This window comes from Telmatherina bonti, assembly GCF_933228915.1.
Source record: "Telmatherina bonti genome assembly, chromosome: 13".
Classification (NCBI taxonomy): Eukaryota; Metazoa; Chordata; class Actinopteri; order Atheriniformes; family Telmatherinidae; genus Telmatherina; species Telmatherina bonti.
In genome coordinates, this window is record NC_136611.1 from 29942370 (window position 1) to 29958029 (window position 15660).

The 15660-nt window shown below is 42.5% G+C and overlaps 1 protein-coding gene across 5 annotated transcripts in view; it reads right to left on the reverse strand.

The window, feature by feature from the left end:
- fbrsl1 (fibrosin-like 1) overlaps positions 1-15660 on the reverse strand; it is a 276833-nt gene that overhangs the window by 93125 nt on the left and 168048 nt on the right. For 4 of the 5 annotated variants that reach the window (XM_079251044.1, XM_079251041.1, XM_079251043.1 and 1 more), the window contains exon 5: positions 5508-5537. The exons of the other annotated variant lie outside the window; for it this stretch is intronic. In XM_079251044.1, coding sequence (XP_079107170.1) covers positions 5508-5537 — 30 coding nt within the window. The remainder of the gene's footprint in view (positions 1-5507; positions 5538-15660) is intronic. 5 annotated transcript variants of the gene reach the window in all.

Genomic DNA, 15660 nt, shown 5'->3' on the forward strand with positions numbered 1-15660 from the left:
ATGGAGGAAGAGGCAGAAGGGGTAGAATCAGGGGGCTGGCAGGCTGCAGCCGTAATAAAAAGAATCTGGCGGCGGCCCACTGTGTGCTGGTCATGAGAAGCATGTGCCGCCGGGGGGCTCTACTGCTAATTTCAGGGGGCAGCCAAGCGTTTCACGCTAGACTTGTCATTGGGCCAGAGGGGCCATTCATACAGGGTGACAGCAATTGCAAGAGGGGCGGGTAAGGAGTTTGAAGAGATAGGAGGGGGAGTAAAGCGAGAGGGTGAAAGCTTCAGCTCCCTTGCCCCTCCTTGTTCCTCCCGTTCCCCCTCTGCAATGATCAAACGTTATTGTAGGCAGGGTACAGAATAACAAATGAGTGTCCTGGCTGGAACTGGGATCAACTACTCTCTTTGCTCTGCTCTCTCTGCAGGCAGCCATGAGGGCCACACCTTGCAGCTCGTAGGGAAAAACACGAGCATTTATGTCTCGCTGGTTATCATGACAATCACAATATTTTTACAAAAGTGAGGGTTTCAGGAGCAGACACTTTGAGATGCAGAGGTATTTTCTGTGCATAGTTGGCATGCTCACACAGTTCTGTACTATGGTAAAACTGTTCCGAATGAAACAATCATGTTATTTAACCCAATCCCATCATTCCTGATTTGGAGCTTTTCCCACCATTTTTACAGGACTGCCACTCAGGGCCCCTTTAAGCAGTGGCTCTTATTGGCCAAAGAGCTTGGCGTGCACCAAAGGCTTATTTCACTCCTCACCTCCACAAAAAATTAGCATAAAATCAGTTGGAAATTAGGGACTTAAATAAGGGAGAAATAAAAAGAGAACAGAAACTAATGGCAGGTAAACCAGTAAATATTGGTAAAAACCAGTATATCGGTAGGGAGGTAAAAGGATGCATGGCCAGCACGCGGGAGTGACCAAGTTGCCGATGCTAACAGGCTGGCAGCCTCTCTCCTATAAACGACATGGCTGTCTCTAGTCTGACAGTCAGGAGGATCAAGCAAGAGATGAGCAAGGATGAAAGGAGCATAAGAAATGGAGTCTGTAATGAAAGCTGGGTGGGTGATGGTAGATGTGTGGATGTGCAATGGCAACAAGCTGTCACATGAGAGAGTGAAGGAGGAAACAGAGCGATGTAGAAAAGAAGGAGGAGAGAGGAAAGGAGGCAGCCACATTGCACACTTCAGGCTGTGAATAATTTAAAGGAGCACTGGGGAGACAAGACGAAGATGAACACAAAACACTGGCAGCGTTTGACCTAAAGCTGCAGCTACATCAGAGCACATCAGCGGAGAGCTCTCTTTTGCTCTTCCTCCCTCCCTTCTTCTCTCTTCCCTCTTTTGCTCTTCATCTGCCTCCCTCTGTCTCAGAGAGGAAACAGCTGTACACTATTCTTGTTCAGCCTCACATTCTATGAAACTCAACAGAAAGCCTGACAGCTCAGTTTCAGAAGTATTTCTTTCCATCCTTGCTCTGGGCATCGCAGCAGTGTCAGACAAGCTTTGGTCAGAAAAAAAAGATGTCTGTCTGTTCTAGCTACATAAGTAGAAGTCGGCTTGTCCGCAGATTCCACCTTCTTGGCGAACATATAAGTTTGTGCTCACAAGATGCTGTAAGCCAAACACTGCCAAAACGGTGACTTTATGAGATCCACATTATTAATCACTTCATTCTATATTATTATATCTATACCCTTGCCTTGTGGAAGCATAGACTGTATATAAAAGATGGACGTAGCCTCCATGACGTCAACACAGGTTTCTGAAGAGCTGAATTGAAGCTCGGTGGGCGGTTCATACCATCGCCATCTTGGCAGGGGCATGTGCGTCGTCTTGCCCAGAAAATACAAATATGGGCAAAGAGGTGGAGCTGAGAGGGGGGCTGTGAGTGTCATGGTGGATGATTGACATTGAGCGAACTCTGAGCTTTCTGTAGCTAAGAGCTAACCGAGCTAACCCAGAGATAACGGTAGGCTAACCAGCTAATGGAGGCAAGTGGGCTAAAGCTAAGTCAAGTTGTTAACCAGCTAAACACTGTGTTTTTTTTCAAGTTCTTCTTACTTGAAGCGGGAGATCGGGTGTCTGTCAATCAAAAGGACACGCCCCTAAATATGCTGAACTTCGAGATTAAATTTCTTTTAAACGCAGGAGTTAGAAAAAAATTCACTCCCCCCACAGTTGTCATGAAGGTAAACCTGACCTATAAACCGAAAATGGATTTTTGAACCAGGTTGTAAACATGTTTATTTCTGCTGTGAAGTTGGTCTTTTTAACATGGGAGTCTATGGGGATTTGCTCTATTATGCAGCCCCTAGTGGATGAAGGGGGAACTACAGTTTATGCACCTCCGCATCGGCTTCACTTTTAACCGCCAGAGGTTGCCGCTTCTGTGGAACACAATTAATATAAACAGACATAATATAATGACATAAAAAACACTTTACTAATCAATAACTGACTGGAAATATGGAGCAATGAATGTGCAGTGTGAGACAGAAGCAGTGCTGTGAATGGCAAGCACTGGAAACTGGTGACAGCAGCCATAAATAACAGCTGCCCTACGATTAGGCACGGAGAGGTTAAACAGAGCTCGTTCACGCCACCTTTATCAAGCTGCCATGAATCAGCTCACCTGTGAGCCTGTGTGTATGATGAAGGGACTACTGGACATCTGTGCGAGGAGCGGCAGTTGGGCGGACAGAGGGCGGTCTGATCAACCCAGAAGGGAGGGGCCATTTATTACTGTAATTAAGGAGTCGTGGGAGCAGAGGTGCTGAGATTATAAATGCATGTTGGTATGTAGATAGAGGAAATTATAACATTTAGCATGTGGTAGAAAAGATCTAAAGATGGCACTGAAAGAAAACAAGAATTAACTGTCTTCACATTAATCCCCCCCCCCCCCCCCCCCCCCCTTCCTTCAGTCTAACACTCTCGCACTGCCTCTCTTACTTTTTTTTTTGTCTCCTGCTCAGTCTGTGTGGCTGATATTAATGGGACATCCCTTGTTTGTAAATGTGCCAAGTTGTGAGCACCACTGCAGGCTGTCTATTATAGCAGGCCTCTGGGGCAGCTATTCCATATGGTGTCACATATGGCACTCAGCAGCATCAATTAATGTTGTTATAATACTGATTTTTATGAGCTAGGGCCTAACTCCCCCCCACCACTCTCACTTTTCCTCCCCTACCATCATTGACATTTTGATTCTACAAACTGCCTGTATCCCAATCCCTAAACCTTTAACAATCGGGTGTCTAAGAAGTGAAAGAAAAGTTCCTAATGCTGCTTAAAAACATTAAATACTACTATGTCCTGTTTTTTTTCCTGCAGAAAATGGGTAATATTTTTGCCACTGTGCCAGAATTTTAACATAATTTATGAAATGTCATTGATGATATATGAAAAACATAAGAGAGACATAGAAATGAATTAGCTCTGGTCACATAAGGCTAGCTTTAGTCACATAAGGCTAGCTTTAGGGACTATTAATGCATTAGATTAGGCCTGTTTTCATGCACAAAGCTTCAGGCAGTTGGATGTGGGAGCAGAATCTGTAGGGCCCTTTTGTTCGCAGGTGCCTTTGGTGGTGGATCTGACAGGAAGGAAACAAGAGCGCAGCAAAAAGCCCCGCTTAAAAAGCCCCGCTTAAAAAGCTCTGAGACACACCAGCCTTGTCAGCGGTGCCACAATTAGAGACTAGATCACTGGCGCTTCCCAGTGAGAAACATCTCTCCACCACTCCTCAATGGAACTCTTTCGTTTGAGGAACACACTCAAAGTGGGGTTTTAAAACGTTTCGGATGGCTAATCACTCTCAGGATGAAAGGCCCTGGCGTGTTCGTTTGTCTCAGCATGGGGAGCTTCTCTTGCCGTTTCTCTGTCTCTGATTCTGATTGTTTTTGTTCGTTTCCTTTGCAGCAGGCAGACGAGGCAGGCGAGCTGGCAGGCAGCGCTGTTTGAAGGTGTAGTCAGACCCGAGCAAAGGCCTGATGCTTTGTAGTGATATTTCCAGCAGCACAATCTCATTACTTTTTGACGTGGGAGATGCGTGCAGGGGTGGATTGTCATTTCATGCTGTCAAAAGTTCCAATGAGAGAGAGCGAAGACAGGAATGGAACTTCAATGACCTGCATGGATCTGGCTCATCAACGCTGAATATATTAAACCAACTATAATAGCTAAAGCTCAATGAACTGCATCCTATGGATGCTTGTAAACTTAATGTCCAGTACACAGGGGTACTTAAGGAATCTCTCTTCACATTTGTGATTTTTACAATCAGATCTATTTCAAATCCTCTTAAATCTTTTCCTGAACATCTAGTAAACCTGATTAATCTACTTATCACTGCAAAGATTCATGAGGATTAAAAAAAAGCAGAGGGCAGCATCCCTCACCTCTTAAAAAAAGCGAGATGAGAACCTGCTCAACATTTTCACAAGGGACAATCATTGGCTGTTCCCCCTTTGAGAAAAAAACTGGAGGATGTCCCGTGAAGTTGATTTCACACGGACTTCTTTCAATACAAAAAGAGAAATTTGCTCTGTGTGAGATGCTGCCAGGCACTGATTGAAGCGGCTGGTTACCATGCAAACCCCAGCCTGTTGCTGGGGCGACTGTCCTGAAGTGCTTCCTGGGTAATTTTCGAGGTCACTGGTTTGTGCACGCCTATGTGGTGCAGATGGGCCCACCCTCATTCAAGGCCCAGCAGGAGCTCTTTCATTAGGCCCAATGAATGGCCTTATTCATCCCCTTCACCTCAATTGGTCACGCTGCGTCTCTGCAGAGGGCCCAGTACAAACTTTTCTCTCTTTTCCCTCCCTGATCCTCCACGCACCACCCACCTTAGTCATGCGTCACTTTTGTTCGGGAGCATGTGGTGGCTGAAGTTATGTGGCTCATCTTTAGCTGCACGCTTCGTAGATGGAATGTAAAAAGATGCCGCCTTCATTTTAAAGATTGTCATAAAAACCCATCGCTGTTTACATCAATATGGAAATTACAACTGGCGTATAAATCTCCACAGTCATAAGTGAGCCTATAAAGAGAATTATATAAACATGTTAACTTATAGTACTTTGTACAGATCGTTGAGTAGTACTCCATCTTATCTCTGTACACAAAAGGCACAAAGAAATGAACCATTCCAGCACAGCTCCAGCCAATTCATTTCATCGCTCTTCTCTCCACTGACCTGCTCCTGGAGCTGCGTTGCTTATACACTTTACTGCCAGAGTCTTTCAGGCACTCAAGCAAGTTTCAGGTCTATCCTAGTAAGAAGTGACTAATTGTCTTGAGTTGTTAGTTTGCCTTGAATGAGACCCACTTCAGTCAGTGACAGGGCGCACAATAATTTTGTTTCACCCTTCCTCCTATACGCTCTGCGTCTTTCTCCCTCTTGCAGCAGATTTAGCTCCTCTGCTTCTCAAACTAGTGAGCTGTAAAATTGACTGGACAGCAGGCAGTGTACAGAATGAGACCTGGCATCATGGACGCACTAACCTTGAGGAGGGCCACTGCTGCTGGCTGCACCTAAAGAGATGGAGACAGAACATCAGCCATATTGGACTGAGAAGGGATAAATGAGGAGGGAAGAGAGACCAAAGGTAGACAGGCAGGTAGAGATTCTTCATGAAGAAAACAATATGGCAGCGAGTGGAAATCGGCATGAGTTGGACAAACGATCCTCTGAAACAGACAACAGGATGGAAACCACAGAAAGAAAAGAACTGAAAGAAAAGAAGGAGAAAGTGTTAGTGAAAAAAGACTCCTGCAGTTCTTGCATCCATCCAGCTGTGTTGTCAACTGTTGCAATTAGACTATTATATATAAAAAGGTACTATATACAGATTTTGGGACAAAGTACCTCATAACATACAAAAAAAACCATCTTGTTTCCTCCAGCAATTTAAACCAACTATCACTGGTAATGAAATCAACTTGCATCACTTCTCTTGGAACGAATCTGAGCAATCAATTACTATGCGTCACAAATACACTGGCTGTGGTTTAGATGTTAACAAATGGAGCCTCAGTCCCTTACAGATGATATTAGTGCTCTGAGCTGCTCTCTCTCCACAAGAGATTAAGCAGGTTTGTACTCTCCCAGGCGGGCAGCACTCCCCCCTCCAGGGTGCTGCACTATCATTTGCAGGAAAATTACTTCAGTAATGAAGAATCCGGGACCATAAATCCTTGTGGCCTCACCTTCCTTCGCCGCCCAAGTCTCGCTGAACAGCTAGTAAAAATTCCCTTTAAAAAATTCATAGTGCAATTTTGCTCAAATCCCTCCCAGCAAGCACAATTATGGAACTTTCATCTCAATTGATTTATGTTCTTGGTAAAGAGAGAGATGGGAGGGAGGGGGTAGGGGGCATGACTCAGAAGGTGTCGAGAAAGAGCTGCAGAGGGAGGCCGAGAAAAAAAAAAAAAAAAAAGAGCGGTAAATCATTTGTTTTTAAAACGGAAGGTGTAGGACCTGTCAGCTTATCTGTGTGTGTGTTGCTGTGCAGGAACCAGAGGAGTGTATGGAAAGGGGGCGAGGAGGAAGACTGGAGGGAATATTTAAAGCATTTGAAAGTAGAAGTGGAATAGCGAGAAGGAGGAGGATGGGATAGAGAGGGGGGGGGGGGGGGGGGGGGGTGCAAAAAAGAGCAGTATTCCATTTGATTAATAACACTAATCAAATTATACAGTGTTCTACTGTGCCTTGAAATCTTGGGCCATAATGTCCTCTAATGGCGAGGTTCATGGAGCTAAACTTCAGAGGAAAAACACAGCATTGCTGCATGCCTTAATGAAGGCAGTAAAACATCCATTTCCAGAAGCCATGAAATGAAAGGCAAGATTGTAGATGTGCACCCAGTGGCTCCCCCAATGCAAAAAAAAAAAAAAAAAAAGAGGGAAGGTTGTTAACACAAAAGACAGTGCTGGGAGAGAGTGAGAGAACGAGTCAGAGAAACGCAGGGCCTTAAGAAGAGAGGATGAAACAAGTGAAGAGAGTTAAAGGGCAAGAACACCAACAGCAACGGGATATAAAAAGAAAACAAATGATGAAGTGAGGCTAGGGAGACAGGTTGGCAGATACTCTGAGTGCTTTATTTCCAGAGAAATTTTCTCCTGGCATGAAGACAATCATTTGTGTCTGCTGATTATGGATGAGCCCGGCTGCTTTACTATGTCTGTTATACTTAGTGCTGCTGACAGCAGCCACAATTCATCACCATTTAGTCGCTGATGCACCTAACCACAGCATGCTCCTCCTCATCTATCCCAATATCTCTTATATGAAATAATTCCATTGTCCATCCAGGCATGAACTGTGTTTATCCATCTTTCCATCTGTGTGTCCTCTCGTCCATCCATTCATGTGAATTTCTTTGTAGTCATTCATCCCTCCTTCCCCATGTGCATTCATCAATTCATCACACACCCGTCACGGTGTACAAAGCAGTTAATAGTTCTACGGAAACACCTGGTTGGAGCTTAAACTCAGAACTAAATCCACGGTTTGCATTTCATTTAGCGAACTCTACAAGCTACAAACAATCAAATCTGTCTGTGAATCTTGACCAAAGTAAACATTGTTCATTGTCTTTCGGGTAAAATTTCTTCTGGTGAACAAAGAGGGACAAAAACAAAAGAAAAAGAAAAAAAAAACAAAGCTGAGAAAACAGTTAGCTATTTTTATTATCATCATAATTACAGTTGTGCTTATCATGCAGGCAGACTCAATCAGGATGAAATACAGTTTCATTTGATCAAGCTTCCTGTTTTGTCTGGCTTGAGTTTGGGAACCACACACTTGGCTGGCGTGCCAAAAACTCAATCAAGCGCAATTACTTAGCCATCAGATAAAAATGTAATTGATTTGAAAGCTGACATGAGATATAACTACATTACAGTAGAGGCACAGTGGGGAAGCTCCTTGGGGACAGGGCCTACGGGGAGCTCATTACCGCCAAGCTTTGAATTATTGAGCGCTAAGGCAGTGACATTGAGGAATAGAGGCGGGTGATTGGCTGTAACAACTCGGCAAGTGTTTGTCTCAACTTACAGCAGTCTAAGACATCTGATGGACTTATCTCCTTCTACATAAATATTGTAAAGGAAGAAGTTGTAATGGTTTATAATTGAAAGGGTTCAGGCCAAGGTGGAGTCCACGTGTGCACATCGTGCCTGCTGTTTCACTCTCAGATATTTGTTCTGTTGCAACCAAGGCAAAATGCACTCTCAAATCCTGTGTCTGGGTTGTTTCCATAGAAATAACACACTTAGTTCCTGGGTGATATATTTGGTGCTTTGGTTGTGATTTATTACATGACATCACATGTTGTACAAAACTGTAAAATTAGTGTGTCTCAGAATGGTGTGTTCCAAAGTCCACTTTATCTTAAGCATAACAGTAAAAGCATTAGCTTCATTAATAAATAAATACATAATAAATAAATGAATAAATAAATAAATAGCCCTGCAACAGACTGGCAAGCTGTCCAGAGTGTACCCTGCCTGTTGCCCAAAGACTGCTGGGATAGGCTCCAGCTTCCCCGCGACCCTGAATTGGTTTAAGCAGTTAGGATACTGAATGAATGAATGAATAAATAAATAAACAAACAAACAAATAAATAATCATCAACTGTAGTCTGGCTGTTGATGTATGAACATACGATTAACGTACGATGTACTATGGTAATAGTGTGTGTATTTATTCATTTATCAGAAGTTATGTTATTTCAGCACTTCCATTTTGTGCACTTCTTAGCCTTCTGGATACAAAGAGCTCAAATTAGGTGGAAAATTCCCCTGAGACAGAGGGGATGAAGTGACACATCTGCCTGACCCTGATCTCTAGCCCATGGGTATTTTCCCTAAAGTGCTGAGAGATGACTGTTGAGAGGATAAAGATATAAGTCGCAGTGGAGGGGCCTCTGTATCCCCAAGGAAACGGGTGACTGTCTACCTCAGGGAGAGCTGTGCCCCCTAGGCTTCTGCCACCAATCCTCCTCTGTCTCTCTCCTTCTCTGTCACTCTTCTCTATCCAAACACAGTCCTCCTGCAAGCTTTCTCACCAAAAAAAAAAAGAGAACTCAATTAATTCAGGCAAAATGAGGACGGGGAGCAGGAGGAGGTGGAGGACAAGGGAGCCCAGGGAGGCAGACAACGAAGGAGGAGAGGAAAGCCTGACCGAGCTGCATGTCAATGTGTGGCCTGGAAACAGCAAACAGACCATGGGGTGACTGTGCTTGTGCATTAAGTCTTTAGCTGAGTTAATCCTGTCTGCAGTATAAACATGGCCGATGAAGGAACGCTCCTCATTAAAGAGGGGGATGCTGGGTAAATAGTCAGGTCAGAAAGCAAAAAGAGCAACGCTGGAAGGAGGTGTGGACAGAGCAGAAATGATTAAAAACATGCTTACACTCAGCCTACAACGTGCTATTTATAACGATGCTTGGAGGCTCTTACGAATTGACATTAGACCTCTGCAAAGACTGACACTGACAATTGCATATTATATATGACAGACAGGAGTCCCAAATATCTGTTTTATATGTCCGTGTGATGCCCTGCACCATACAATTTTTAGAAATATTTGACAAAATACTTAACTGAAGGTAACACACAAACTATGGCCTGAAAATGTCTGCATGCATGTCAGCTTATAAATATGACTCGTGACCTGCAACTTGAGCGCAAAGCATGTCATGCTTTAGATAACTCACTAAGATAAAAGTGTCAGCTAAATGACTCCGTGTAAATATAAATGTAAAGATGTAAAGCACAGTAAGGTGGACAACAGTGATCAGTCCTGCCAGAGCTCAGTAAGCCTGCTTAATGTTACATTAGGGTGCGACAAGCTACCTCACAGCTCAGCTAATTTTCTCATAGCCTTGCAAAAAACGAGCAGAAAAACCAGCTCTCAATAGAATAGTCGACAGGTTTGAGATCATCAGAGCGCTCACACATTGACACACACACACACACACACACACACACACACACACACACACACACACACACACACACACACACACAGTCACTGTGCAGTTATAAAATGTTTGATATGAGGTGACACACTGCAGTATTTCTAAAAGCATTACAATGTATGCTGAAAAATAAACTGACACTATGGCTCCTTTGTTCCTCTGGGGTGTTGCTTGCAGTACACAATGGCTTTGCATGTGTGTGTGTGTGTGTGTGTGTGTGTGTGAAAACAAGCAAAAAAAAAGAAGAAATAATAACAAATGTCATATTTTTACCCGATGACTTGATGTAAGCTGCGAGATGTTATCTTCAGTGGAATGGTGTTATAAAAGTAACCACTTCCCACTGACAGGGTGTAAATCTCACACTATTCTGGGATATTTTTATGTCCTATTTTGACTGCTGCACACATTTTACAGCGTTTTACCAGTTCCAGCTCTAGGACAAGCTAGTAAAACATGCAAGTCATATACTTCCAAATTTTTATATGATAAATACTGTGCATGTAAAGAACCAGGGGGCACTGTGGCGAATGTTTCCAAGAAAATTAGTCTGCCACTAGTACTTAGAGTGATTGAATAGCTTGTAAACAGAAGCAGCAGACTCATTTAAGGCTCTCTAGAAGATCCTAATATAGTTCAACTTCAAGGAGTTGACGGGAAGGATGGAGGTGGGGTGCTGAAGTTCAAGAACTGAACAGGGACTGCAAAGGATTTTCAAATGACCCCATCTCTGCACTTAGCCCAGTCTCTGAACTGAGACTGCAGAGTAAAAGCACAAGACTGTTGAGCGAAGTACGTCAAGTAAGTCATAAGACACCCTTAGTCAATGGGTGATAGTGTTCCTCGCATTAGCCCAAATCAAAATTAGATCTATCTTTAACAATCTAATAAAAAAATGCCATATGATGACACTTTCCTTGTTTATGCTTTCCATCATTTCTGCAAACCCCCCTGAAGAGAATAAATTCTTCTTTATCAATGCTGCCAGTAAGAGGACCTTTTGTGCACCAATGGTGTGCCAGCATCTGTACAATTTACTAAATTTATCACAATCAGAAACAAAGTTTTCCACATCTATGTCCAATTAAGAGAGTGCAAAGGCTTCTGATAGTCTTGTTGAAGTTGTAGGCCAAATTAGAACCAATATGAGCATGAAAATGAATTAGGCATATAATTTAGCACTCTAGTTGAAAGCGTGTCTTTGTTTTCTTCACCATGCATCAGCTGACATTGATACTTTATTATGCCTAAGGATATTATGCTAAAAACAACCTTAAAAGAAAGCTGGCTCCTTCTATGGCCTGACTTTGTAATGAGCAGAAGCATGGAATCTTTTACCACTCTAAGCACGGCTAACATGTTTGTTATTTGGTCAAAAATAAGCAGTGCTCCGACGTCCTAGCAGCAAAAACAGTAATATGAAACCTTATGTGCGTGAGGTGTACATGAAAAGTCTCAGTGAAGAAAAACTGATCTATAATAATGATATTGTGTTGATGTAAAAAAAAAACTAACAGGAAGGAAGGAGAAGAAGCAGTGAGAGTTCACACTGCAGTGACTGCAGTGTCGTTAGTGGTGATCCGTTTTGAAAATGTGAGAAAAACCACAGTGTGCGTGCCTATTGTGCAAACGTGTAAAACCACAAAGGGCGCTGTATGTTGCTAAAAGAGCAGGGTATCTAGGGCTAAGCCACAGCCCGACACAAACCGACACTCATCTTCTGAAATAAAAATAAAAGTTCATTTGTCTAGATTCTCCCAGTGCAAGATGGAAAATTTTGATCAGTGAGACAGAAACACATACTCTCACATGTTAAATGGGTATAAAACCATATCAATAATAGCCCAGCATGTTTTTTGGTGTCTCCTACCCCATCAGCAACAATAAGATATATTTTAGAATAAAAGGTACTTATCCTTTCAGAAGTCTTCAAAGACTTTTAAGAGCCAGTGATTTTGCTCTGGCAGCTTGTGATGGCATAAACACTTTGATATGACACTTCCTGTTGTGTAAACGTCTCTTACAAACCCAAAATGGAACAATCTGAGAGAGAATAGACAAGCATATAGTGCGTTTGATGATAAAGCTTTGAGCCCATCCTGTAGATACTCACCTGAAGCCCCAAACACCTGCATTACATCTCCTCTGACCTGAACATGAAACCAGGACAAGAAACACTATGCAACCATTTGGTTTTGTTTGTCCTCCTGGGGCTGTCTTGGCTCTCAGAAACCTTACCCTGGCACTGCTCTAATCCCCAGAGACTGAAATACGGAGCCAGGAGCATACAGATAAAGCACCAGGTGATTGTATATCTGTGACAGACCACCGTGGTAGCCTCTAAACGAGGTCCCTGTGACACTGCTAATTTGACATCCCTTCTCCTATTCTGGACTTGGCCTCAAGGGTAGCCCATATCAACTTACATCTAGCCGGTTACCTTCAAATAGCAAGAGCTGCATCAACTTTAACTGATTCAATTGAGCAGAATTGCACACAGTTCATTGGTTTTTGGCTGGCCCAGGCAGAGTAGATGACAGCATAGTGTGGAGCCAGAGAGTATCAGTTGACCCAGACCAATTATTCATAAGGCCTTATTGTGAAGGCTGCTGCTCTGGTAAGGTCAGGCAGGAGCAGCTGGGGGGAAAACAAAAGCATTACCTTCTAAAACAGAGCTGACGACGTTGAATATCTACAAGAAACCGTGACACAAAATCCGATCTTTAAAAAGAAGGGGAAAAAAAGGGATAAGCACAGAAAGTTCTGCCAATGCCCTGCGATTGGACGGGCGAACTGTCCAGGATGTACCTGCCTTTCGCCCGAAGACTGCTGGGATAGGCTCCAGCTTCACAGCAACCCTGAATTGGATTAAGCGGTTAGGAAAATGAATGAATGAATGAATGAATGAATGAATAAGTTCTGCCAATGTGTCATTGGTACTGGATAGCAGTGTGGAAGCAAAACATTTCCAACTATAGGTTCAATCTGATGAAGTGCATGGAGGATATGATTTAAGAGTTACGTTGTTCATGCATGACTTATCGACAAATGATAAAAGTAAAAAAAAAATGAACATAGCAATTTATTGCTATTAAATTTGTGATGTGACTAAATACAAAGTTTTCATTCAAGATATCTTCCAGATTGCGGAGAAAAGCTGAGAAGACTCTATGTACAATGACATGAACTCAATAAGTGCTGAAATAAAGGAAACTGTGCACCTTTACACACTGATGCACAGCTTTTTCATCTCTGTTTACTTTCAGAATAAACAAGAAAAATGTGTTCCCCTAAGCACACACACAAAAGGCCCACTTATGTGCAAACACAATAGTGTGGCAATTATCAGCTAGAGAGGAGCAATGCTGGATCGGTTACAGTTGTTGAATGTTAATTACAGCGTTTTACGGCATCGAGGAGATAACGAGTTGCGCCTGGTGACAGTTGCCGACACGTCCGTTAACGAGAGCCGTAGAAATTTATGAAACTTGAGATCAGGGACAATGAGGCGTTACTGGCTTGTCAGACGCTCTCCTGCTCAACCTCCCTTTGTCCTAATGAAGGCAGACACTGGTTTCTTTCTCTTCTCGGCTTGTTTCCCCGCTGTTCGCCTGAAATGGCTATTGTTCATCGAGAAAAGGTAAAAATCGACAGATTGGGATTCTGTCCTTGTCCTTATAAAGACCTTATCATCTCCAAATCAGCTTCTGTGTCAGTTACAGGGTTGGAAAAAATAACCACAAAACATGTGGACACATAAAGGCTCAAGATAACCATGGGGTCATATTACACATAATTCCCAGACCAGGGCAGGAAACAACCACAAACCAGATGAACGTGGGCGACCATTCACTTCTGACAATCTAAACAGCGAGGGATCAAGAGCTTGGTAAAATCCGTGAGGTTAATATGGTCATGTTATGGAGCCCAGTCTGGAATTTAGGTTAATGGAATCATTGATAGGGCTCAGCTCTAATGCCTGTAACGCTTAAGAGGATCCATACCTCATGATTTACACAAATCCTGAGCCATTCTTCAAAGTTTCCCCCACTGACCTTGGAAAAGCACTTTGAAAATGACAAAGACAGAGGTCTGATGATTTCCTTGGCTCTAGGAACAAATTGTCTCAATTGGCTGATTATTTCTTTTTGACGAAACTGCACTACGGAGATAAAATTGCGTCCCAGACAAATTATGTTAAATAAAGACATAATAGAGAGCCTCTTTTCTTTCATTGTTGGCATATTACTCCAAATCATTTGGACAAAAATATAAATTATGCAAGGAGCTGTTTAACTGCAGCTCGTGTGTATAAACAAACACACATAAACCTCGGCAAAACTGCATCACTGTGTAAGCCTGTGACTTACCCCATGATGTAGCGTAATACAAATGTACTGATTTTCCTTCTAATCCTTCTGGAAGCTGCTGATTTTCTACACATACCTATACTGTGAGAAAAACAGCCATAAGTGCAGGATATAGCCTAAATGAAGGAGGGGGACCAGTAAAGAGGAAGGGCAAGAAAAAATCTTGTACAATCACAGGGGTAGAGGTGCCTCGGATGGTGTTCAGATGTCAATAAAAACAGGTGTTAACCAGCTTAGCTAAGATGTTAAAAGCTTGGATAATCCTAGCCTGAATCCAAGAGAGTTCCAGCTCCAGAATACTAATACTCAGGATGCCCCGTTAAATCACACAAAGTTGATTAGGAGCTTGGATTTGACTGGTGCAACCGCTACGGGCTGTCAAAGCTACGTGTGCATCTGTTAGTAATTAAAGTGGATTGAAAAAATAAGAAATGTCCCCCTAAAGAGAATACTATCTATGTATTTATCTATCTATGTTTCTGTCTGTCTGTATGTTAAAATCAGATACATCAACCACATATGTAATATACACATTTTCTGCTTTAGCATCAGATTGGCATTTTGTGATTATGAGTAAAAAAAATGAATCACAGAACAAATAACGTTCCATTTAAAGTGCATATCTAATGCATTAGTCATGCAGGCATTTACTGCTTATGACCATCAGCTATAAAATTCAGCAGTGCCACAACTTCTTACCATCTGTCATTCAGTTGCGCTTGCCATTAAAGATAGGAAAATGTTGAATATGGCCTTGTAGTTTTTATCTTCTTCTACATGACTGTACACAAAGATACCAGTAGAATACCAGCGACTGGTCTAAATAAGAAAAGTAAACAGTGAGTGCCATCAAATCATAAAAAAAGCTGTATTTTCATTTTAAAACATGCAACTTTGTGTTTTTTTAGTGTCTTTATGCTTTTTTGTCCTCCCAGTTGTGATGGAGTTTGTTCTTTAGCTGATTCTATATGTCTTTGTGTGTGAGTGGATTGCTGGGGTTTTAATGACATTTTCTTTATGTGGAAGCATCATGTTGTCACAAAGCAATAGGAGAACATTTGTGCCACTATTTCTGGCAGGAATGAAGGATGTATAAGAGAAATCTCTGTGCAGCAAAGTTTGAATCAAGATGCGCTGATCATCAAAAGCGGGGCAAGTTACATTTAATCTGTAACCATTTAGAGAACCATGAGCACATTTCACAGCATCATATATGTCAGACATTTTTCAACATGAACTGCGGGGCACAAAGTGATGGCAACCATGTTTCTGTGCTGTCTTAACCTGAGCTGCTTGCTCATA